Source organism: Gymnoscopelus microlampas (genome assembly GCF_963454915.1).
Source record: "Gymnoscopelus microlampas genome assembly, chromosome: 16".
NCBI classification, from domain to species: Eukaryota; Metazoa; Chordata; class Actinopteri; order Myctophiformes; family Myctophidae; genus Gymnoscopelus; species Gymnoscopelus microlampas.
Genome location: NC_139953.1, coordinates 24,901,150 through 24,926,318, shown reverse-complemented (window position 1 = coordinate 24,926,318; position 25,169 = coordinate 24,901,150). Strand labels below are relative to the sequence as shown.

Below are 25,169 nucleotides of genomic sequence, written 5' to 3'. Positions count from 1 at the left end.
TATTCAAGGATTTGGAGCATCACTGTACTGAAATATCAGGTACCTTAAATAAGTCTGTGAGATAGTGAAATGTAAGGCGGATTTTGTTGCGTAGTACTGAAACTAGCCAATCTACAAGCTTGTGAACTTGCGCAACACTGCAAGCATGATAATTAACTACTGGATAGGCCTGATGGAGTTCGCTCCGAGGCCATTTATTGAAATAGACTACAGTATATGTGACAGTTTTACACACCGTGCTAACGTTCAAAGTCGTAACTCATGCCAGTTCAGCAACTATTGGGAACTCGTACCGAGACAGAATGTGAGCCCAGAGTGTCCGTCTTTTTACATTTTTCATGTGCCTGACTAAAGACATTACCTTTATTATTTTTTTTACATTGCCATTTTGTATGCTTTCACATAGATTTCTGAAATAGCCATTGCACACACAATAGGAGAATATACACACATCAGAGAATACATCATGTGGATCCACGTGGGTTGGGAACTGCGACTTCATGTCGTCAGTCATCTATTGACATATCTATGATGTATGCCCAAGGTTTCAGCTTGATCTAAGCCCCTTTGACTTCCATTATAAAATTGTAATATTTCAAAAAGTATAAAATGTGGAAAAGATTTGTGGAGGTGGTACCATGCCGTTACTGGCAGTGTGCACAAGAACTTTGTCTCTGATCAGTCCAGTGGTTTTCAATATTAGCCCAGGACACACAGACTAACCCTCTTATAGATGGCTAGCCTCCTGCAGAGCCACATCATAATTTTATATAAAAATAAGTATGAATATTTACAACAGATATGGATCTGAACCTCAAACTATGCAAGTTTATCTGGAAGCAATGGCCAACAGCAATAGCTTTTACAATCTTTATTAATAAAATTTCTAAGAACATAGTAAAATAAGTTATACATCTGGCCATCAAATTACACATTTCCTTTACAGTTCATTCTAAAGCAATAGCTTTGGGAGAACGGTGATGGTAGTATTCCTGAAATGATAGAATCCAAAGTTTCCTCCGTTTTAAAATAATTTCCACAGGAAATGACATAAAAAAATCCCCCCTACAAGTCAATGCCATTTGTCAAAACTTAAACTTAAAATAATTGAAAATACTCAGGCATACAATAGAAATGTTATTGCACAATAAGCTGTGTCACAAAGTGACCATCCTTACTACTCTTCAAGTTATCAATTTTGGACACAGTTGATTTTCTGAAGCTTTAATGGAAGTGTATATTTTTTATAATGAGAGTATGTTTTCATAAACCTTTATTGGACAGTTCTTCCTTAGTTGAAATATGAAGTAAAAAAACACAAAAATAAAATCATGAAAATGGTTAGGTCACAGCTGGGTTGTTAATGTGGCGAGTTTTGGTCAGGGTTTGTTCTCGGCCATGGTTTGGGGTGTTGTTTTTAAGGCTCTGCCATGGCTGACCTGTCTGAGTCCTGAGGGGTTGCGTTGGGCTTCATGGCCAAGTCCTGCCCCTGTCCAGTGACAGTATGGGGCCCAACGGCATTTTGGGGTCCCTCAGGAGGACCCCGAGCAAAAGCGTCACTGTGATGATGGACTGGCATACCTCCTGGTGGGAGGTGTGCAGGCGGGTATCCGTGGTCACGTGGTCCTGGGAAGCGCATGTCAGGAGGAAAGGGTGGACGTGGTAACATTGGGCCTCGGACACCTGGACAGAATGGTTGAAAAAGCAAATGATGAGACGTGACATAGGGTCAAGTGTGTGGGGGTAAAATCGGTACATCTACACAGCTTATCAATATCATCACAGTGTGGGGGTAAAATCGGTACATCTACACAGCTTATCATCACAGTGAGGAAAAAACAGTGCGTTTTAACCAGTTCACATACCCGGTGGTGGGAGCATCGGGGGGAAATGATGAGGCGGAGGTGGACGGAAGAGTGGAGGTGGTGGACCTCGAGGGTCAGGGCCAGGTCTGGGTCGGAATGCGTGCCCGTTGGACGGGCGAGGTGCAAATTCTCCCCCCATGGATCCAAGTGGTGGCATAGGCATACCTGGGTGTCCGTTGGCTGGTAGTGGAGGCCCGTGAGGAGGGATGTGGTGCCCGGGCCCAGGCCCAGGGTGGTAGTGGGGGCCGAGGGGTCGTACAGATCTGTGGGGCCCAGGAGGTGGGAATCGACCATGGGGTCCAGGAGGCAGCATAGGGTCATGGGGTCCAAGGGCTACTGGGGGGCCCTGGGGTCCAGATGCAGGCGAGTCCCGGATTGGAGAGGCTATGAAGGATCCAGGGCCCTGAGCAACAGAGAAGAAGACAAAAGGTAACAGTCAGGGAGAGCAACGTTTCTGACATAGCTCATATGCTGTTAGTTACTAGTGAAATTTAATTTAATATTCCTCTTCAAGCAACTTCAGATGCATTAAGCCAAGTAGTGATCAAAGAAAAACACTGTATTTTCACCCAAACCAAACGTACAGCGAGCCAACAATCAATCATGTGACCATTAACCAAACACTGTGATTTTACGGACCAGAAAACAGGACAACCGTCACAAATACCACTGACATCACAATTTCAAAGAGGTGAGTATTTCCATCCACAATGTGATGCTGGAGTCCAGACATTACACACACAGTCACCCCTTCATTCAGTGCTGTGAGAGCAGGTCAAAACTGTACATCAGGGCTGGGCAACTAACTGGAAATATATTGAAACAGATATTTAGAACCAATTGATTGAGAAGCAACGTTTAGTTTTTTTTTATCATGTTTTTCCTCTTATATACTGCATCAAAGAATCGCCATGAAAAAAAATAATTCTAATAGATATTTTATAATCGATTAATTGATTGACCACTTAACACAGTGTTACTCCTTTACCCTAGACAAAGGGTCGTAACACATTATACTTTATTGTGGCGTACTAAAATAGCAGAGCTTGTAGATCTGCTATTTGCACTTTTATTTTTTAAATGTATCGTTCATTTATCATAATGGAGGCAAAATATTGAAATAATCGTGATATTGATTTGAAGTCATCGCCCAGCCCTATCATCACGTTTACTCAACACAGTAAAGCAAACAGTCATGGATCACTCCCAAAGTCTACATGCGGCTTTAGGGAAGAAGGCCCTCACACCTAGGCCGGGCACCGTAACCCTCTGGCCACTCTATACTCACTGGCTCTGGACTCTCAGTGGAGGCCTCAGCCTGTGTCTCTGAATCTATCGGTGGAGTCTGAGCAAGGACACACACATGGATCATGAAGACAAGTAACATGAAGACAGGAGTTCTAGGCTTACACGTGGAACGAGAGAGGCTACGGGTTTTTAACCATTTAAGAGTCTGATTAACGAGAGACTTACAGAGGTGTCCATGTTGGCAGGCGATGAGGTACGTGGGGCCATCATGTCTAGAAGAGAAGAAAACAGCACACAGTTAAGACCTGGTGAGAAAAGCAAAGGTTCCAAGCCATGGATGGGTGGATAGATGGATGGATAGATACTGTAGATAAATAGTCATACCAATCCCAGAGGTGAGTTTGTTGTCAAGGTAACGACCGTGAGGGTCTGATGGAGGTCGTGGACCTACAGGGGCAGACGAAAAAAGTTCTTTTTTTTAAAACACAAGTTGAAATATGTACATTATTTTCTGCATAAATCCAAAACTCAGTGGTACGGAGCATTGGAAACATGATAAGGGAACTAACTGCTAACTTGCTTCTGGGTTTCAGAACTATAACTAATAATGTAAAAGCATCAAGGTCCAGAACAAAGACAGCAAACGTTTCTTTGGAAGAAAAAATAAATAAAAACACATTACACATTGTTCTGCTTATTTTCTTCATCAGAACTATTTACATAATGCACAGGCCAGTTCCTATGACACTGTTTTGATGCTGTTGCTAATGAACACATCATCATCATGCAAAACAAAGAACAGAGAGGAAAGGCTATGGAAGGAAAAGCTGGTTAGATCTATTCCAAGGGGAGAACAATCAAAAGAGGGAAACATTCTGGAAAAGCAACAGGTGAACCAGTCTGATGTTCCAACAAAAAGAAACAGACTCAGGATCAGGATTTTACTGAAGAGGAAGACACCAATAGCAGCAGGAAATGCAGAATTGAGGAAGGAAAACACAAGGGAGAGTCAGGATGAGGGGGAAAAAAGCATAGGGAAGTAAATGAAGGCTGTGAAAGAAGCTAAAAGGGATCATGATAAAATGACACATGCAAGAGGAGCGAGATTTGGGCGCGGGAAGGTTGAAGAAAAGGCTGGTGTGAAATGGCTCTGCGAAATCAGTGGAGGAAAGTTGTCCACTGGGACTCACCATACGGATCAATCTTCCTCCCTACAGGAGCAGAAGGGGGACGCCGAGGTCCTTCAATCATTGGAGGGGGGGATGGGGCACCCCCGCTCACAGGCGAGGGCCCGTACGAATCACCTGTTTTGATCAAACCAGCCATTTTATCAAGAAACAGCTGGCAAATTAGCAGCCTACAATTAAAGAGAAACCTAACACTTACACCACTTTTTTTTGTTAGTAAATTATGTATAGGGTCACTTCATTAACCCATTAAGACCTGAAGCTGATTCTACATGTCTCCTAAATCCCAACAGTTTTCTGAAAAACGTATGTTTCTATATCAGTGGTGCTCAATCTTTTCATGTCAAGGACCCCCAAAATTATATGTATTTGGCCGCGGACCCCCATCAAAATATTTTGTTCCAGGGATCCCCCAGAAGCAACAATTTGAGTAAAAAATGTTCGCTTTAAAAATATATATATTCAAAGATTTGCACACATTCACGATTTTTCAAAAATAGCAGATCTACAAGCTCGTAGCGCGGCACCGCTATTTTTGAATAGCCCAAAGTGTAAAATAATGCTTTTTAGCTCAAATCTAAAAATGGCACAGTTCCAGGTCTTAATGTGTTAATGCTGGAAATTGACGTTGGTCCCAATTTGGTGTTCACTGCAATAAAAGGCAACACTGCCCTCTATGGGTTGCAGTACAGTCCAACATCATTCTGTGTTGGCTGTTGATGGGTGAACTTGTTTAAGGGGTCCCAGGCAGGCACTGACAGACCAGCTGGGTGGAGGTTGCTCTCGAGCTCTAATGGGTTCCTGGTGATAAAGGCTCTGAATCACTAGCCTTCTCAATAAAAACAATAGGTCATGGCGGAGGACCAAACAAACAGCTAAGCAGAGGTTTTGCCATTGCACAGACTTGGACACATGATTACTGCAACATTACTGCAACCTTTGCTGTTCTCCACCCCTTCAAGTGACTGGGTGTTCCCAAGTGCACCCAATATGAGCAGAGGAAAAGCTAAAATGGGGAATTTAGTCTCTCCTTAGGCACATAGAAAGAGAACATTTTATTAACGTGGAGAACTACAATATGCATTTGACATGGAAGGAAGCACAAAATCAAATCATGTACTGTGGATACATTTTGATGCCAGTTTGCCAGTTGTACCTAAATTAAACACTGCTAAATGGTATCTTAACACCATGGTTGTTTATGGCCAGGTGTTGAGTGGACCACAGTGCGATCCATAGCTAAATGCTCTAGTCTACAGGATGGGTAGCTGTCCCCATAGGCACATAATATCATGTAGAATGTGGAGACTGATGTTACCTTGACGGGGTCCTGTGTTCTGTCCAGAGTTGGGCCGGAAGAGAGGAGCACGGCGCTCATTCAGCTGGGAGGTGAGCACAGCCAATCTGGACAGGAGTACATAACATATCCCCGTTATTATTAAGACCCAACAGTAGCTGTAGGATTTTTTTGCTGTCGGGTGGAAACCTTGTATGTCCAAAACCGTTCTTCTTACTATTAGTGTAAAAACATTTTAAAATGGTGAAAATAGCCGATCTACAAGTATGATGAAGTAGGGCATCAACTTACGAAAAAACATAATATGGAGATACAAGTTTCTGCCTGACAGCAATGAAATATTCGTTCATATGGCCGAAACACCATTATGTTCCTTCACTACAGGCACCTAGTGCACTCACTTTTCACGCATCTTGGATGTTTCAAGCTTCTCTTGATTCAGAGCTCGCTCTGCGTTTCGCGCATTCACCTGGAAGAGACATATCATCATTTATATATGACCTCAATTAGGAATCGAATGTGGTACAAGCATTAAGCTTATTTTTCGGTATGCACAACATACCCAATTTGAATGAGTTTTGTTTTCCTGCTCTTTTATCTACAAAAAAAAAGGAAACAAAGATATTAACATCAGTCAGGATATGAAGCGTAATGTATGCTTATACGAAAAAAAGGATGTATTTGTGACTGAAGTATAAAATACACCATTTCATTACGGATAATTTAAGTATGAGCGAGCCTCAAGGTTAACAGCATTAAGCCAACTTCGACCAATTAAAACAAAATAACTCAAAATGCTCCGACCTGCTCCTTATACACCCCCTCTGTCTTCTTCATCTGCTCCTCCATTTCACCGATGCGTTGTCTTAAGACTCGGACCTGCTCCTCAGCCTCCACAGCCTTACCGCCCACCTCAGACAGCATAGACTCCTTGCTACGACGGTCCAGCTCCTCTTTGGTCAGTCTCCTATGAGGCCACAGAAACAGTTTGACCACTTTGAGGGTTTGTATGACAATTAAATGTCATGATCATGACAGTAGTACAGAGTCAACTCAGGTCTAGTTTACTAAGTATAGAGGGTTATGTGGTTAAACATCTTGCTTTGTCAGTTGATCCAATCTTCACTAGGTTCGATAATGTTTGCATTGTAGCTGAGGATTATTCTTAACAGCAACAATAACACAATGTGTGGGAAAGGACAACCACTTTACAATGACATGCAGGGACTGTGTGCATTTTGTGTATCTTTGAGTTGGGACTTTAAAAAAAACATTTTTAAGCCACTTACTGCTGCAAGGCATTCTCCTTCTGTTGGTACATCTCAGTCATGATTTCATTTTTCTGCTGGAGGATCTTGTATTGATTTTCAATGTGGCTCTTCTCACTCTTAAGGGCTCCGATGGCATGCTCAAGCTCCTGGTGTTGTTCTATATAACAAAATACAATTGTGTGATTAAGAGAGGCTTCTTAACAACAACCGTTTTGGACATACAAGGTTTCCACCTGACAGCAAAGTAATGTTGTGCTCATTTGCATGAGCACCAATGTGATCATACCTTCCATTGTGTTTCTAGATTTTTCCTCATTTAGCAGCTTGGTCATGAATCTGTCTCGCTCCTCTTCTACCACTGTTAGAGTGGTCTGGATCTGGGAACAAACCAGTAGTGAGTGACTCATTATTAGAGCCCAAAACTCAACTCAAGGACAAAGATGATACTTTGTATTTTCACATGCAAAGGGGAGCTTTAGACATTTGATTTGCAACTCACTCGAGACACATCCATCATCTGTTTAATCCTGTTCTTTATGGAAGTCTTCTTGTCTGTAAAATAACAGTGATACTCAATTTAGTAATTGCTCATCTACTTGGCCCATTCCTGTGAATTTCCTATGGCTTTTAAATATAGGCTCAACTTACCAATGGCTACTTCACCATTGGGTAAAACTTTGTCACTTTTTTGCAAATCACAGGCATCTAGGTCAGCCAACAGATCAGACAGCACCTGCAATGGAACAAGTGTGATATGGTGACATGAAGCAACCCTTACATGCAAAAATATATACACTCACTGCGAACTAAAAAGAAAACCCAAAACACTTCTTACCTCCACATTGTGATCTTTAAGAACCACAGAGTCCTCCAGTTCTTTCTGAGACTTCTGGTAAACCTTGATCTGCTCACTCAGCTCCTTGTGCTTGACCTCCCATCCTTTAATAGTAGCCTTGAGCTGTAAGAAACAGTGAAATCAGGGGGTGCTTTTAAGGCAGTTGTTCTAAAACCTTTTTCGCTTCAGTACCCTTTCCCTGATTTCTGAATCCAGTACTCAGATCAACATACAAATCTGTAACAAGACATGTCAAATAATATGTATTGCTTTCTATTTAAGAACAGTTGAGCTAGTCAAGTTTTAATTATTTTTAAATTTGGTTTAACACTTTACAGATCAGCAGGTTCACACATAGTTTGTCTGTTTTATCATTAAACTTAACAGAACAATAAATGTTTCCACTTTCTCTCACGTACCCCCTGTAGTTCCGGAGAAACCCATAGGGGTACACGTACCCTCATTTGAGAAACACTGCTTTAAGGTTTGATGAAAGTGTTATCCCACTTCAATTAACCTTCAATCTTGCAATTACTCTTGCAGAGATACAAGAATTGTGTCAATGTTGCATTTAATCCAGCCCTGAGAGAATAACTCTCTCAACTTTTAGTAGATAGAATAGAATACTTTATTGGCAACAATTAAAAGCACAGTATCACCAATTAAAAGCACCAAAATGGATTAAACAACAAAGGCGGAGCTCGTTTCCATTGTGGTCCATAGATGCCGTTTCTCTGATTTCAGCTACTACAAACTAAATTTGGCAGTGTAGCTGCGTTACATTTCAGTTGCAATCAAAGTCATTTGTCTGCAGAAAAGCTGCCCTTTGGACTGTAGATTGAACTCTGCTTTATGGATTTTAAGCGAAAATCTTTAGTTTGCCAAATCGTAGTTCCTAAAAAAAACACCACATTAGACTTCTGTCAAGAAGTGGACCTTACCAACAAAATGCTCAAACAATATTGTGTCCGCCTTACCGTTTTGTTCTCTTCTTTTATTGCAGTGTGATCCCGCTCAAGGCATTTGTGTTGAACGGTCCGGGCTTCTTCACGAATCTTGGCCTCATCCAGGAGAATAGTGATCTATGGGATAAATAATCAGGATATCATTAAGAGATACTGAAACAATAATGCAAAATGTGTGTATTGAGAATTTATAAACATTGTGCAAGTTGGGCGTAACATCTACCTTAGCGAGTGCTTCCTGAGTCTTCTTTCTACTGAGCTGCAACTTTCCATTTGACTTCTCCAATTTTTCAATCTGAAATAATTCAGCAAACAACATCATGAGGCTAAGAGGACAATATAACATATATACACAGATCATTTAACATAAATAATGTATACAACAGCTGGTTCCAATAGCATATACGGAGTCGTGCCAAAAACCATAATACACCAACGGGTAAATCACCGGTTGTTGGCTAGATCGCCAGGCGCTAAGTTGCCTATAGCAACAGTAAATGATGGGTAACTATTTCGGAGGGATTTTTTTTTTAATAGAAATTAAACACTAATAACCCATATATATATACACAGTATATACTTCTAAAAAGAAGTGGATCACCAGATTGAACAACATATAACGTGAACGTGAATAAAAGCAATAATATATTTGAGGTTGTGCTTTATCGTAGTTATTGCAACAGCTGTTCAGGGTGAAAGCACATCGCTTTGCGTTGTGCCGCAGCACAGCCGTGCCAATAACCATGATAAAGCACTCCCTCTCTTGTATCTTTGTGCTTAATTATCTAACGTCTATAGTGTTAGTCCTTCTATCAAGAGCTCACTCATTCACCTATAGAGAATAAACAAACGCAGCTATTTATTTTTTATATATATATATATATATATATATATATATATATATATATACACACACACACACACACACACACACACACACACACATCTGCAACGTTTAGATACATCAAAGGAATTAAAACTCACCCGGCTCTCATTATTCAGAGAATTTGCCCTCTCTTCTTCAAGAAGCCTTGCATATTTGTTCCTTTCTCCAGCGATCTGATCATTTCGTGTTTTGGCCTGCAGAACCATGCCCTATATAGATAAGTATGAAGATAATGAAAGGCCGTGCTAAACGCTCCAAGAAATCAAGTGTGCACATCCAATATTAACACAGAACAAAAATAGATCAATATATTTTTCTCTGTGCTCACCTCCAGCTCTTGGTTCCTTTGCAGGGCACTGCTGTTCGTTACCGCCGACATCTTTTGCTTTTCTTTCAGTTCTTCAGTCTAAGAAAAGAGAAACCATTACATTCATTGCAGGACATAACTGATGCATAGATGTAAGACTGATCAAATTTGTAACCTACCTGCTTCTGGAGGTCTGAAATCTTTGAGAAGGCACCATCCTTTTCTTTTTTGAGGGAGTTGATTCGGTCATTGAGCCCCTTTTCATCCACTTATAACATACCAAACACCGGCAACAATTAGTTGACATTTCTACAGTTATTCATGGATAGAAATAGATTTTCTTCACATACGTAATTATTAAAAAGGAACTAGGAAGAAGGTGAAAACTTACCAAGGTATTCACGCTTCTTCACCTAAAGAGCAGACAGATGAATCACATTAAATAATCACAAACTGTTTTTATTTATCAACATGATTTAAAAAAGGCTAGTTCAACCAGAGTCACAGCAGAAGTCACAATAGGAAAAGAAAGCTTGTTAGCTTTCCCACGTTAGCCTTGGCATATTTTACAGACTGCTGCGTGCAATATAGTTTCAGGCGAAGAATGCTATACTGTACTAAATGTATTACGTTTGGTTCTATCAGTTATAATTTCATACATAAACGGTTTCTACAATAGTGTTAGACCATGATAAAACAATGCTTACAGCCAACACTGTCTTCCAGAAGAAAAGCGTGAAGCTGATCACTCCAACCAATGCTGTGATGACGACTGCTTGCCATGGGCATCCATACAAGCTTTCCCCCGGCTTCCATTCTTCTGGTAGACGGGAAATCACCTGAGGACACAAATACAGACGTTATTGTGCGATGTGGTCAGGATTACAAAAACAAACGTGGAAAGTGGAAAAACACAAAAGTGTTATAGCCAACAATGTTTGCACATACAAAGAAGTTGTCTCATGAGGTTTGGTGCATTACACTGAAGAACTTGTATAGATATTTATATCGATAGAAGAAAAAGTATTACATTTACAACTAAAGGACACTGATCATCACAAATAAGAATTTGAAGAATAAAACTTGGAGTTTAATGTTATTATTTTTTAGTACTAATTAGTACACTCAAATATAAGAATTAAGGTTAAGATATGGGGATGTGTATTTACCTTGCCATGATGTAACTCCAAAGGTGGACAAGAAATCAAAAATAATTGCTCCATTGATTAGAAATTGATAATTCAAAATATGCTCCTCATTGACTTACATTGTACGGTAAAACAGCTCTCAAAGTCACTCTTTTAGCACATAAACAAACGCAAACAAAGTTGATTCAGACAATATAGAACATCACCAAACCCAGTACTGTTTTTTTTTTATTATAAAAATGTTAACTTCCTGTTGATTTTGCTATTTTTATTAAGAAGAAAACCTGGACTGGATTCGCGGATCCGGATCTTCAAATAGTAAAATCAGCAGGAAGTTAACATTTTTATTTAAAAAATAAACAGTACTGGGTTTGGTGATGTTCTATATTGTCTGAATCAGCTTTGTTCGTGTTCGTTTATGTGCTTATAGAGTGACTTTGAGAGCTGTTTTACCGTACAATGTAAGTCAATGAGGAGCAAATTTAGAATTATCGATTTCTAATCAATGGAGCAATTATTTTTGATTTCTTGTCCACCTTTGGAGTTACATCATGGCAAGGTAAATACACAACCCAAACCTCTACCAAAGTGGTCTTGCCCTTTAACAAGGAGAGTTTATTTTGCTCCCCTCATGTGGAGATTTCACCACCCTTGAGTTGACACCAATGATACAGGGGGTCTTTTATTCCATCAGCGATTGGCTTGTTAAACTCAACGGGGCAGTGCATTTCTGTGGATGTGAGATGGTGCACCACATAATTTGTTCTGGTGACAAGTAACATTGACAACAGTGAAGTTGGCTTTAACTATGTACCAGTGATTATGCAAGTATGTATTTATGTCTAGATTGTATGCATATACTCACTGTATGTATTCACTTTGTACTATTACTGCTGTTGCAAACTAAATTGTCAATTGGGGACAAATACAATACATCTTGAACCCAAACCTTAAAAAGCCTGGTGAATGAAACTCACATCAACAACACAGCTTCCTCCATTATGCTAATGAGGAGGCCAGATTAGCTTTAGCAACTCAACAGCTCAAGCTGTCAAGAGAAGACAACAGACTCATGTTCTACTTACATACTGCATCTCCCTTAGAAAAAACATGTACAGCTGATCAGAGTCCATCATAGCAGGTCGAGGGAACGTATCGCTGTCCATGACAAATCGCAGCACATAAAATAAACAAGAACGGACCTATAGCGATGCTAGTTTGACAGATGGTTGGCTAACACTTTAACTACCGAGTCTTAACGTTATCCAGAGAGACGTTCAACAAAATAGAAGCTGTCCAACAGCCCCGTCAACGAGAGGGAAATACAAAAAAGACGTTAGATTGCAAACGATTAAGCAATCATTACTAAGGTTGTAGTATGGCTTAACTTAAGTCGACCCCGTTCACAATCAACAATAGAGCTTGAGTAGAGCCTTGGCCGGCTTTGTTACTATTAGCAAGTAAAGGTTCAGTACGCAGGTTAACTAACGACGTTAGTAGTGGATATAGTAGTTATTTCCCTGGCTCAGGCCCATCCAGCAGACTAACAGCTCGCCGGCGTCGCCGCTACCGTTAGTCAATGGGTGAACTTCAATCTACAACACCGCAGGGTAGAAACTAGTGTTGTCAGGTTTTGAGAGAGAAACAAGCAACCAGGTATATGAAAACAAGACCAAAAGAAGCGAGCCCTTCACCCTTTAAACATAATACGTTGGCCATTTGAAAATAGCAGATCTACAAGCTCACAACGCGTCGCAAGCCATTTTCAAAAAAATCTTTAAAACAATTTGACGTTTTAACAACACAAATCTTGTATATATGGTATACAATGTTATCAGATGGGGGTCCGCAGACAAATACATATTAATTTGGGGGTTCGTTCTTGACATGAACATGTTTGAAAAACGCTGGTTTAAACAACATTAGTAAGCCCAAATAAGCAACTACACTTTACAAACAAGCCCAAAAAAACGCAACCACCAATATTTACAAGCAACTTTACAGGAAAACAAGCCCAAAGTCGCTTATAATAAGCCGACATGGCAACACTGGTAGAAACACGTCAACAGAACATGCATAGAGTAGTTTTTCGCCTCTATGTAAGGCAGGCAGGTCCACTAATTTCTCCCATGAAGCGGTCATAAATAATCCAGGTTTTAACTTAATTCTTATAGTTTAACAGTTAAAATACACCAACCGGGGCTCTGATATCAGAGTACACGTCCTCAAGCTGGATGTGACATTCTTTTAAATTAGACATTAATCGTTCACATGCCAATGTGCCTTGTTACATGTGATTATGACTTACAAGTACCATATGCAACAGAAAGGGGAGTATCTTTGGGGAGTATCAAGCATCTTCTTTTCGCAGATAAGTGAGGCTGGGACCGAGGTTAAGTATCAAGTGCATTCAAGATAAATAGATCAGTCTCGAATCGATCAAAAAAGATTAAAGATGCCAAACATTAATTTGCAAAGAGCTGGGTATCTCAAGAATGAATGTTACCCTGTTAGTTGATTTTTTTGGTTGTTGCATAATGACCTACAAGTATATAGCTAAACAATGCCGTGAAACTATGTACAAGATAGTCACAAAAACATTGTTAGTTTGAATATTTTGATGAAAAGGCATAATTTGTAGGATATGATTGATTGCCTGCCTGTGTAACTATTTCTTGAAATATCCTCAAGAACATAAGATGAAAACTGTAAAGATTCCAACTCTAAAGTCAATCATAGGAATATAGTTTAAGCAGCCTCTACTAAGTTTTTTGTCACTTTGGATAGAGGCTGTTTATCATTAAGATATTTGATTGTTATATTCAGTGTAAAAGTTCTTGTTGCAGGCTCCTGGCTGCAACAGGCAATACAATTTTTCCTAATGCTGTACCACAACAATTAAGGTGCAATCTAGAACAGCAGATCTAGATTGCAGAATGAAAAACGTAAATGCTGCTGGCATTTTCCATTCTGACATTTAGATGTGCTGCATTTTAAGCACAACTCTTAACGTGCACTAAACAGGCATCCAAAAGGATTAAGGTTACATGACTATTAATAGCATGGTCTTAAGACTTACCAGAATGACCCACTCTCCAATTTTTGTCTTGATCAAATCAAGGACACAGCCCGCATACAAAAATCCTTTTGACATAAACCCCAATTCCTCTTCCTCGTAAAAGTCAGAAACAGGTTCGATTGAGTCCACAGATCCTGAAGTTAGAAAACAAGCACATTTCACACCACATATAGTTAGAAGCAATATCAGCCATTTCCCACATTATTTGAATTGAAACAATTTGATAAATATGGAAAGGGAACAATTCATTCCGGCCAGGCTGAATTTGGGGTTTGATTGATACACTTTTTTGTGTGTTATATTATGACAATAATAATAATAATAATAATAATAATAATAATAAAGGAAACAAAAACTTGTAACCTTCTAAAAGGAAGAATTAACTTTTTAAGACTGCTTTGACAGAAGTGAAAACTACATATCGATGCTGTTGTTGGGCTGAAACCTTGTATCTCTATATTTCAACTTTTTATATCTCCATACAAACATTAATGCCCCAATTTGTCGTACAAGTGTCACACAAAAGTAACTAAAACGGCCAATCTACAACACATTGTGAGCTTAGATTTGCTGCTTTCTTTTTATATTTTTAATTTTAGAAACATTTTAAAAGTATCCCTGGTTTTTATAAATATTGAACCAATGCAAAGTATTAACAAAATATTGTGACCAAATAATAACATTGGATCCATTGGAACACAGGTAATTTTTTCCCCATTTCCTGAAAAGTAACCGTTTTGGACATACAAGGTTTCAGCCTGACAGCGACGATATAATAGCGACAATAGGGCTATGTTTTACGAAGCCTCTAAACTGCCAACCTGAGGTTGAGTGTTCCATCTCAACACCTAGGCCAATGTCAAATGGCTTTTCCAGGATTGTTTGTGGAACCTTCTGCATTTCCTCTGCTGGATCGAAGGTTGGCTGATTGTCTTTGTTTTTATTAAAGTGACCTCCATCTTTCTTTACAGCAATATCCGACCCTCTGTGTGCTTCGGTCAAAATGACCTGCTCATCTTCCTTCTCTGGCAGCCTTTCCTCCACCTCTGGTGCAGTGAGGCCGTCATCCCTCTCGGCCTCTGTGTGGTTGTCGTGTGTTTCTTCTGTATGAGGGAGCGTCTCACTTTCCTCAATATTTGGTATGCGTTTATCTGTTGAAAAACACAGGATTAAAAAGTTAATAAGGGACATGACTTTCTCGCAATTTCTGCTTTATCCTTATATCATATATTGTTATTGATCTTTATGTTTAGTTCATAAATATTAACATTGGTTCATTCAATGGATCATGTCTTGCCAAGTCTTCCTACCAGCCAGGAAAATATTTCAAACTACATTTAAAATATTAAACAATAGAAAAATAACAACCTTTATCGAGATGTGATGCTGTGTCTGTTGACAGCGGTGTGCTGTCACTAGCCACTGAATATTTCTGTCGTAGGCTGAATGCAAGCTCCTGGAAATCATCCAGTATTTGAGATTCCTCATCAAACGCGCTTGTTTCCTTTTGCTGCGAGTCACTCTTCAAGTCCCTGCCGTCTAGCATCTTTTCAATCTCATCCAGGATCGGGTTCTCAGAGGCTTCCAATATGGCCTCAAGTGCCTTTTCACTGTCGTCCAAGGTGCCCGTATGTGACTGACGGGTAGCCTGGAGCTCCAAGTCCAGGTCAGAGAACATAGCCTCCACCCTGAAGAGGTTCTTGAGACCCAATATCTTTTGGAAGCGCTCCATATACTCCTCGTTGAAGTGGTTTCGTAGCAGAGTCAGTCTCAGAACATCGTCACTGTATTCTGGCTCTGAGGTTGTCGGAGCAGGCAGACTTGATTCAAGCAGTGGTTCAGCATCTTCTGGCCGTGATGGGTGTGACTGTGTGGAGGAAATTGCATTTTCATCTTCAAGGAGTCCTTCCTTCTCACCCCCCTGCTCCACCTCAACTTCCTCAGTAGGAATGCCTGCTTCCTCTGATAATTCTGGGTGAATGCGCTCATGCTTATTCTTTTCTAAATCTATTGCATTATGTTCTTGATATTGGTCAGATAGATACTCCTCTTTGTGATCATCTTCTGGCTCCTTTGTTTCCTCCTCTGCAACTACGATGTCTTCTTCTGTGTCCTCCTCTGCAACTACAATGTCTTCTTCTGTGTCCTCCTCTGCAACTACAATGTCTTCTTCTGTGTTCTCGTCTTCTAATTCAGTGCTGAGATCCTCACGGTGATGCTTAGAAGTGTTATTGTCCTGTATATCTACATCGGCTTGGACCTCTGGCATCTCAATCTCCAGCCCCACTTCTGCCTCCCCTTCCTCCTCCACCTTAGTGGGTCTGAGTAGTGTCTCACTTTGTGGTTTGTGAGGGTGGGGTTCCACTGAGTCGTGTCCTGTTGACAAAGGATTCTCTGCTGTAGTGCTCTCCTCCATGTTTTTGTGGGAGGCCTGCTGCTCATCAGTGGGAAGCGTGGTTTCATCTTGTTCATTTTCATGCTCTGCAACTTCTTCTTCCTCCCCAACTTCATCCTCCTCTTCCTCCTCCGCAACTTCACCCTCCTCCTCATCATATAACGATTGCTCAGAATCATCGTTGGTTTCCATCTCCACAGTGTTTTCAGGATTAGAGGTGAGGAGATCTTCAGACTCTTTCAGTGGTTCTGCTGACAGCAGTTGGATGTCATCTTGCTTTGCCTTTTCAGAGTTAGGAGGGGGTTTGGGGGCACTTTCTTCCTCATCTTCATCATCCTCATCTTCCTCTGAACTTGAAATGTGTGCCGTCGTTTCTCCACCAGTGACAAGTGCAAAAACTTTATCCCCTAGTGATGTCCACACATTCTTCTTCTCTGCTTTTTTCTTCTCTGAAGTCTGTTGATCATCATCATCACGTACTGTTGGACTTTCCTCCTTCGCTGGATGTTCAGATTCAGGAGCGTCTGCTGCCAGTAATGGAGTTCCCTTTTCAGTATCACTGGAATCTTCATAACCATCTGCCAATTCTTCACTTTCTTCCTCTTCATATGGTGTGACCTTCCAAGTGTCTTCATCGTCAGTTGTGACGGCATCGAATGTTGTTCCAAGTGTAGTTTTTAACTCAGGGATGGGCTTTCCTTCAGAAACAGAGTCAGATACAAGTTTTGAATCAAAATCATCAACAATATCATTTGCCGTGACCTTCCAAGTGTCTTCGTCGTCAGTTGTCACAGCATCAAAGGTTGTTCCAAGAGTGGTTTCTAACTCAGGGATAGGTTTCCCTTCAGAAACGGGGACAGGTCTTTTTTCTAATGCAGTAGTATCATCTCCGGGCAAAGATTTGAGCTCAGTGTTTGTTGGCTCATCTTTGGCTTCTTTTTTCAAAACATCGTCTTCTGTGGTAGACTGCTCTTGCTCCATGTCCTCTATGACACTCTCAGTCACCCCAGACACAGTTCTCGCACCAGACTCCTCTAACTCTTTATTGGGTGATTCCGTCATTATATCTTGCTTAGGCAAAGGTGCACTTTCATCACTTGGAACTACATCAAGATCCTGAGCATCATCGTTATTGTCATCCATGTTTTCAGTACCCTTTACTTCTTCTCCAGATATCTCTTTTTCTTCTTCTGTAACCAGTGATGGTTTTCTTTGGTCAGATGTGCCATTATTTACATTAATATGCCCCATCGGCATAGAGGTCCCCAGCAATGAATCAATATCATAGTTGTCAAACCTATCATATCCGGTGTCAAAACAGACAAAATCTGTTTCCTGAAAAAAGAACACAAGTATATTGCACTTTATTGCAACACAACAGATAAGAAAACAACCACAGAGCTTGTTGAATTTAAGGACTATATAATTCAAATAGTGTTAAAGCTAATTCATTGTGTTAATAAAATGAATGTGTTCTCATACCTGAGCTGGGGCCTCCAATTCTTTTTTGGTATATATATGATTTACTGCAAGAAAGTCCTTAGGGAAATAGCCAAAATGACTACCAACCTATTGACAGAAATAAGGAGACATTATATGAAACATTATAAGCATGTAGCTATAGTATATTGCTTCCAATAAAGTTAAAAGTAAAGATAGTCAACTTACACTCCCCGCCCATATGTCTGTCCTTCTGCCTGATAGTTTGTAGTATACATAGATAGTTTCTGATTTCTTGAAGGACAGAAACCGACAGTCTGGTCCTGAGAAATCACTCACAGCTTTCCCTCTACATAGGAGCACTGTGAATACAAAACATAACCATTTTGGTTAAGAGGCAAGCCTTACTAAATTTTCATTTTTTTCATACAGCTTATGAAAAGAAATTCAAGAATCTAGCAGCAACCATTCTACACTCAACATTTTGTCAAATTGTGAATGATGGGCAAATGATTTTACCTTTATCACAAACCGATAAATTGTAAAATCATCCCTGTACTACATTTTAGGCTTTGTTGTCCCTCTACAGCATCAGTACCCGATATACCCATTTGATTATGAACGTCCTTGCTCCCTGCAGCTACAAAACAATCTCCTTTGAGGAATGTAAACAGGTAGGCCTAAGGGGTAAACAACTTTTTTTTTTTAAAGGCGTGAACATTGTGTGGATAGAAAAACAACAACAGATTAACATTGGAAACAAGACCGCAAGGACTTTTATGAACGGACCTTTTAGACAAAGTATTTTAAATGTAACTGTGCTGTTTTACATGTTTTGCCTAATAAAATATTCAATCAAATTCAATCAATCAAAAACAGATCCCCCTACTAGTTGTGGCAGGATCTGTTGCCGCACACTTCCTATGGAGTACATTTAGAAATATTAGCTTAATATGCTCATTTCTAGTTCATTTTAAATATTTATATCTGCCTGAAAACTAATTCTCAGAATGGGCCTTTGGGGGGTGACTAACTATGCATGACACTAAGCCTGACTAGATCGTTTACCTTACGTGTTATCTATTACACTGGTCGAAACACAAGATTGTGATTGTGATCATGGTGGGCTGGCCCGGCTGGGTGTGTGTAATAATGTAGAGTTTTAGACCTATTCTGGTAGGTAGAAAATACATGCATGTGATGTAACACTATGATATATTAAACTGCTAATATGTAAACTAAGATCAGGACTAGGGAGCTAGGGGACGACTAGCCCCATCAGTGACCCACCTCCCCCATCCGACGGGGGGGTCACAGGGTCACAGCTGGGGACGATTGCTTTCCGTTGAAAAGTTATCTACAGTATAAAAGCCATTTACAAACATCGAACCAAGCAAACTGCAGCTGATCCAGTATGAAACATTCAAATATAACGACACGATATTATATATATAATACGCGTAACATGCAAACACTGTAAATAAATGCTACTGATCCATTGAGGTGCAGTCAGAGGGGTTTGTTGTGAATTTCGCCAAACCGGCCCCGGCGTAACTAATATTAGCTGCTAATGGTGGCTAACGCTATCTCGACGGGATTTTCAGGTGACATAATATACACAACAGTGCAACAACCCTGCGAGGTTGTTATCCACTTTAGTTTACAAACGAACGGGTCAACAGGTCAAAGATAACGCAGTTTACAGCTTGTATTACAGTCCAATATCTCGTCACACACAGGCTGGCAGGAGCAAAGCATCACTGAACGATGATGATGAGCCAATAAAACATACTTACTGCTACACTCCTCATCGGCACATCTTTTAAGTTCAGAGAACCGTCTCTCCAAAGCTGCAGCTGAAATAAGACTAAATAGTATTAATATAAGGCCTTTTCGGTAAAAGTCCTTCTTTGCTGCCATGCTGGCAGTTGTGTTGCCTGGCTAGGTTCGGCTGCTTGAGCATGAGCACTGACTGAGATGAAGCCGACACGTCAGCAGATCCGGCCTGAGGGTGTTCTTTTACTGAATACACTTCTGGTTTGAGCCTGAGAATGTAAACAGTTTCAAGCAAAGCTTAGATAAACACGATCGAGGCAATATCTGAGATATAGTTGTTGTTTTTTCTCTCTCCATATAGCAGAACCCGTTCAGGACGTGCACTTATTAATGCACTTTTAGGGCAGTGGTACTGTGTAGTGTAACCGAAAGACTCACCCCAAAACACGCTCGCCCCCATTTTCTTTCGCGGACCAGCGGTTCTGGTATTCTTGTATTTGTTTTACTGAGGAGGATAAGGTTAGAAATACGTTTAGGGTTAGGCATAGTTTGACTGACGTTAAGATTGGGAATAAAGTTAGGTTGTTTAGGCATAGTTCAATGAGGTTACGTTTAGGAATACCAGGTGAATACCGCCGGATTTGCCCCCGGGCGACTGTGTTTTGGGGCGAGCGTTTTATGCCAAACAGCAATACGGATCCCAAGAAAAAAAAAAAAAAAAAACCGGATTGAGGAGGAGGCACAGGATTTTTTAATCCGGAAATCTGAGGCTGATGCATCGGCTCTAGCCTAGGCTTCTCTGGTAGGTCTACCATAGCCTTAGATCAAGACTATTATCGTAGATGTATTTTATCGAGTCTGACTTTTTAAAGCTTGTATTTCTTCAAACATGTACGAGTGCTAAATACAAGGTGCTTAACCGCTTGCCCCAAATGTTAGCTAGGTGTCCGGAGTATTTGTGCAATGTATTAGTCTATATTCTTAAATAAAGAAGTGTTTTAATCCCGTCTGTGGCCGAACGCCTCGTTTACTTCCTATTTACATTGAGTGTAATTCCGGCCTTCACCGGAAGCGCTCCGTCACTGACGCCCATTGGGAACTTCCGACAGAATCAACCACAGACGGGATTAAAACACTTTATTGAAAATAAGTATGGACTAAATACAAATAATCCGCTAAACCTTTATTTAGCCAGTAAAAATACACTAAAGTAAGTAAAAAGACACAAAAGTTCTTTTTTTCAAGTGTGAACAGTGAACTGGCCAAAAGGCAGAATAAAGTTACTGCCAGGTCCTGGCCCCAGCTATGTGTCGATGTGTCCATGAGCAAAACACTAATAATCCCTCACTGCTCCACGAGGGCTCAAAACAACCATCTGAGCAGCCATCAGCTGGGTGAAGCTGAAACCGAATTTCCCCAAAAGGATTTGTAAGGTCTACTACACATAAACCCTACCAACCCCCATACCACTATACCCACAACCCTCCCAACACCCATACCCCATCCAATGTCCCACCAGGGCAGGATAAAATAAAATATAAGGTTAAGATGTTAACTCTGTCTGTCTTATTTAGTCTGAAGAAAACCTTTGGTGATTGTACAACTTGTGGTTCAAGAGTTATAGGCCAAAATGTGAAGTGGCCTGACGGGCCTGTTATATAGTGCCGCCATGAAGCCGATTCGAAATATTTGGGGTGGAGATTATTCCTTGGCCTACTCGGAGTGTGCGTACAAAATGTCACCCCGATCAAGCCAGCGGTGTCCGGGATTAGCTGCTCACAATCAAACAGACAAACGGACAGTGGCGAGAACAAAATCTCATGCCCTCGGAATAATAGGTTTCATAAAGTTTGATATATTATATATCAACACTATGATGTGTTATTCATTCAGTCATTGTGTACAAACATTGCACACTTTGTTTGTTTTGTTTACCTTCTGCGATTTTGTGGAAAACAGGGTTTACCTGTTTTCCACAGGAAAACAGGTAAACCCAAATAATTTTTTTTTTATCAGTTTCTTTGTATTGGTCATGTAATAAAAAATGTACTTTGTCTCCACCTCATGGACATGTCTCCACCTCTCTCTCTCTCTCTCTCTCTCTCTCTCTCTCTCTCTCTCTCTCTCTCTCTCTCTCTCTCTCTCTCTCTCTCTCTCTCTCTCTCTCTCTCTCTCTCTCTCTCTCTCTCTCTCTCTCTCTCTCTCTCTCTCTCTCTCTCTCTCTCTCTCTCTCTCTCTCTCTCTCTCTCTCTCTCTCTCTCTCTCTCTCTCTCTCTCTCTCTCTCTCTCTCTCTCTCTCTCTCTCTCTCTCTCTCTCTCTCTCTCTCTCTCTCTCTCTCTCTCTCTCTCTCGAGAATGATTAGTTAAATATAAGTTATTTATGGTGGCCTGACTTGTTTCCATTGCTACCCAGACTAGCAAAGTGTGTTGGAATTAGTTGGGTCATGAGCTTTAGCTGAATCGGTTTGGTTTGGGAGGTCTGAAGCTTAGTTTTTAGTGACATTGAGATGTTGGAGAATCAAGAGGTTTTGATGCAATTTTGTCACCCGTTGGCCGTTTGTTGTCAAGAATACAGCCCAAATAGGTAACCTTCTCTTTGCTTGAGATTACTATCGTCAACTCTGACCTTGAAATCATTTACATTTACATTACTTATGTTTGGACCCCAAAAGAATGGATTCTGTTTTACCAAGGTGTAATGACAGTTTTGCTGAGTTCAAAACTGAGGGCTTCCTCAACTTGCATTTTGTCCTCGTCCTCGAGACCAGGAGTGCTGAGTCGTCAGTGAACAAGAACAAATTGCAGTTATAACTCAACACACAAAAGTTTTTGTCCAAGTATGTGTTTTTTTTGTTGTTCTTTTTCATATTTGAGCAATTTGTATGTTGGTCAAACTTACATATTTTGGGGACGTTGGGTAAGTATGGATTTCTGCAACCTAATCGCCAAGGCTCGTTTCTGACATTCTAACAGAACAGAAGTAAGTGCAGCTCTGAACCACAGCCTGTCCTCTCTGAGTAGCTCAGGTCTTAGGTCTGCCTTTGACAGATTCTATGACCACACTGACCACACTGTGTTCACCAAGTCCTCAGCTTATCAGTTTAGAACACAATGGACAGGTAGTCTGCTACCGTGTACTGCAATTTTAGAGCAAAAAAAAAGTTATTTCCCATGGGGGTTATTAGGCCCAAAATGTTTAATTCTGTACATACATGATATACAGTATGCATACTTGCAGAGTGTCAAAAATATTGAAATTTGTTTTATTTGTGGAGGACACCATTATTTCTGTTCTGGGATCATTTACTGCAGGTTTTGGATGTGATCACATCCAACAAAGATTATGTTTTTGGGGAAATTGTTAAATAAACACTCAGCAACCGTGATGAAAGACAATATGAATATAGGAAATCATTTATGAAAATAAATTCTTTAGTGCAATATTAGACCACAAAATCAGCTGGAAATCTCATTTAACACATGTGCGAACCAATCTGGCAAGGAGCATTGCATTCCTGGGATAAACAAGACACATTCTGGATCATAAAGCATTGTACTGTTAACTTGTACTGCAGTGTATGTATTATGTGTGGAGGTATGAATGAATCAGAATCGACTTTATTGTCACATCACAGGTTTACAGATGTAAAGATATGACACCGTATGCTACAAAAGTAGCATACAGCCTATGCATATACAAAAAAGATCCAGAAGGATAGTTAACATAGGATATTGCAAGCACATCAACTCTGTTTTTAAAGTCACATGCCTTGAAGTTCATGGATCTTGAAGTAGAATATAACAATATTACAATAATATGCAATAAAATTGTGGGGTTATGAATTGAGAGGAAAGTTTGTTTTAAAGAAACTTTGTGTTCATGCCTCTATGAAGAGCATGTGCATTTCAATCTGGAGTAGATTTATGGAATGTTTTGGAGGAACCCAAACATTATTCAGTTCAAGAAGGTACACTGCTCTGGTGGCACATGGGATAACATTCTGCCCACCAATGTGGAGCCTATAGTTCAAATCCTCTGCGGTGCATCCAACTTGGCCGGGTGTTCCAACTTCCAACACGCCCATTTTCGGGTCCATATATGGAACCATATAGACACAAATATGACACAATGGTCAGTACCATATAGACACAATGGTCACAATCGACTAATTGGGAGGAAAGACATAACAAGTGAATCTCATGTAGGAAAACATAAGGAGGTTCTGAGCATGGAATTTACTACACAAAGATAATAGTGACAATGTGGTTGGCCACTAGGTTGCAGGAGTGCACACAAATCCACCCATATCATGTATATATATATTTTAGCCTTCAGTATTTAATTATCCAGGAGAGATTTACCACAGTGAGTTAATTATTGCTTATTTGGTTATTAGTTTGATTTAAATTCATATTGCTAAATTTCCTGTGAGCAGGCCTACATGAGGCAACTTTGACTGAAAGCTCCCCAACAGTTTCCCTCATGTCATGTTTCACTGAACTGGATTAAAACACTATTGTCCACTGACGACTATCAGACGTCACATTCACTCATGTCACTATGACTCAGCTATAACCATATAAGGAGTTTCTAATGCAGCTACGCCCAAATATGGAGTGTGTTGTCTAACCTCAATGTGTTGTCATGGCATCAGGTGAAAACAAATCAGTCAGCTCCACAAAGTCAACTGCACAAAAGGGGAATACCCATAATCGTTGCTGTCCGGCAGGAACCAGCTAACTCCATTTTTCCGCTTTTGCATTTTATTTCCATAAATCAGGGCCATTGAACACCCATTTCTGACTCCTGAAAAATGAACATTTTGAATGAATGGTTTTGAATGAATGAATGAATGAATGGTTTATTTCGGTCTTTTTCTTTCACAACAGATCAAAACAATTGTGTGGACTTTACAAAAAAAAACATAAACAAAACAAAACAAAAGAAAAAATTAAAGTCAGCTCGCACACAAAATCCAAAATCAATGACCGAAAAAGGAATAGGCTGAAGCAAAATGCTTATTCATTGCCTATCCTTTACAATACTTAAAAACAAAATATATTTTAATATTAAAACAATCTTAAAATATACTGCAAAAAAAATATATAATGAATACGTTTTACTCAAAACTGTACTCCTGAATAATTAGACTTTTTAAGGCTTTTTTAAATTTCCCCTGAGATGTACACAACTTAAACCCATCACGAAGGCTATTCCATAGTTTAACTCCCAACATTGAAACACATCTAGCTTTAACATTAGTTCTTGCTTTTTTACGCGTTTTAAAAATACATAAACCTCTTAAATTATACTTTCCTTTTCTTGGTTCAAAAAGACATTGAATACAAACTGGTAGACTTTTACACTTAGCACGAAAAACAATTTCCAAGGTTTTTATATACACCATATCTACAAATTTTAATGTGCTGGACTTTATGAATAATGGATTTGTTGGTTCAAGGTAACTTG

General features: G+C 40.0%; 1 protein-coding gene across 2 annotated transcripts; it reads right to left on the bottom strand.

The window, feature by feature from the left end:
* Window positions 1-349: 349 nt before the first annotated feature.
* mia3 (MIA SH3 domain ER export factor 3) lies at window positions 350-20,107 on the bottom strand. 2 transcript variants are annotated; one of them, XM_084083122.1, is made up of 28 exons: window positions 19,720-20,107; window positions 18,152-18,285; window positions 17,966-18,052; window positions 15,457-17,818; window positions 14,910-15,239; window positions 14,089-14,222; window positions 10,569-10,700; window positions 10,253-10,274; window positions 10,041-10,129; window positions 9,883-9,960; window positions 9,653-9,763; window positions 8,892-8,963; window positions 8,681-8,785; window positions 7,704-7,826; window positions 7,517-7,601; window positions 7,368-7,420; window positions 7,155-7,245; window positions 6,887-7,025; window positions 6,402-6,564; window positions 6,160-6,195; window positions 5,999-6,066; window positions 5,619-5,704; window positions 4,304-4,417; window positions 3,498-3,560; window positions 3,339-3,385; window positions 3,154-3,210; window positions 1,866-2,268; window positions 350-1,683 (listed from the first exon to the last, which is right to left on the bottom strand). In XM_084083122.1, the coding sequence occupies exons 1-28, from the start codon at window positions 19,841-19,843 to the stop codon at window positions 1,418-1,420; spliced, it is 5,574 nt and encodes a 1,857-aa protein (XP_083939248.1). In that variant the 5' UTR covers window positions 19,844-20,107; the 3' UTR covers window positions 350-1,417. The 2 variants fall into 2 exon arrangements, with proteins under 2 accessions (XP_083939248.1, XP_083939249.1); XM_084083123.1 differs by lacking the exon at window positions 3,154-3,210.
* Between the last annotated feature and the right edge of the window lie 5,062 nt (window positions 20,108-25,169).

What these genes read in the sequence shown, in the direction of transcription:
- mia3 (XM_084083122.1), bottom strand. Translation starts at nt 19,843, where the DNA reads ATGGCAGCAAAGAAGGACTTTTACCGAAAAGGCCTTATATTAATACTA. An exon ending in TTTCAGACCTCCAGAAGCAG is followed by an intron (nt 9,961 to 10,040) that starts GTAGGTTACAAA and finishes CTCTTTTCTTAG; the next exon opens with ACTGAAGAACTGAAAGAAAA. An exon ending in AGGGGGTGTATAAGGAGCAG is followed by an intron (nt 6,196 to 6,401) that starts GTCGGAGCATTT and finishes TTTTTTTTGTAG; the next exon opens with ATAAAAGAGCAGGAAAACAA.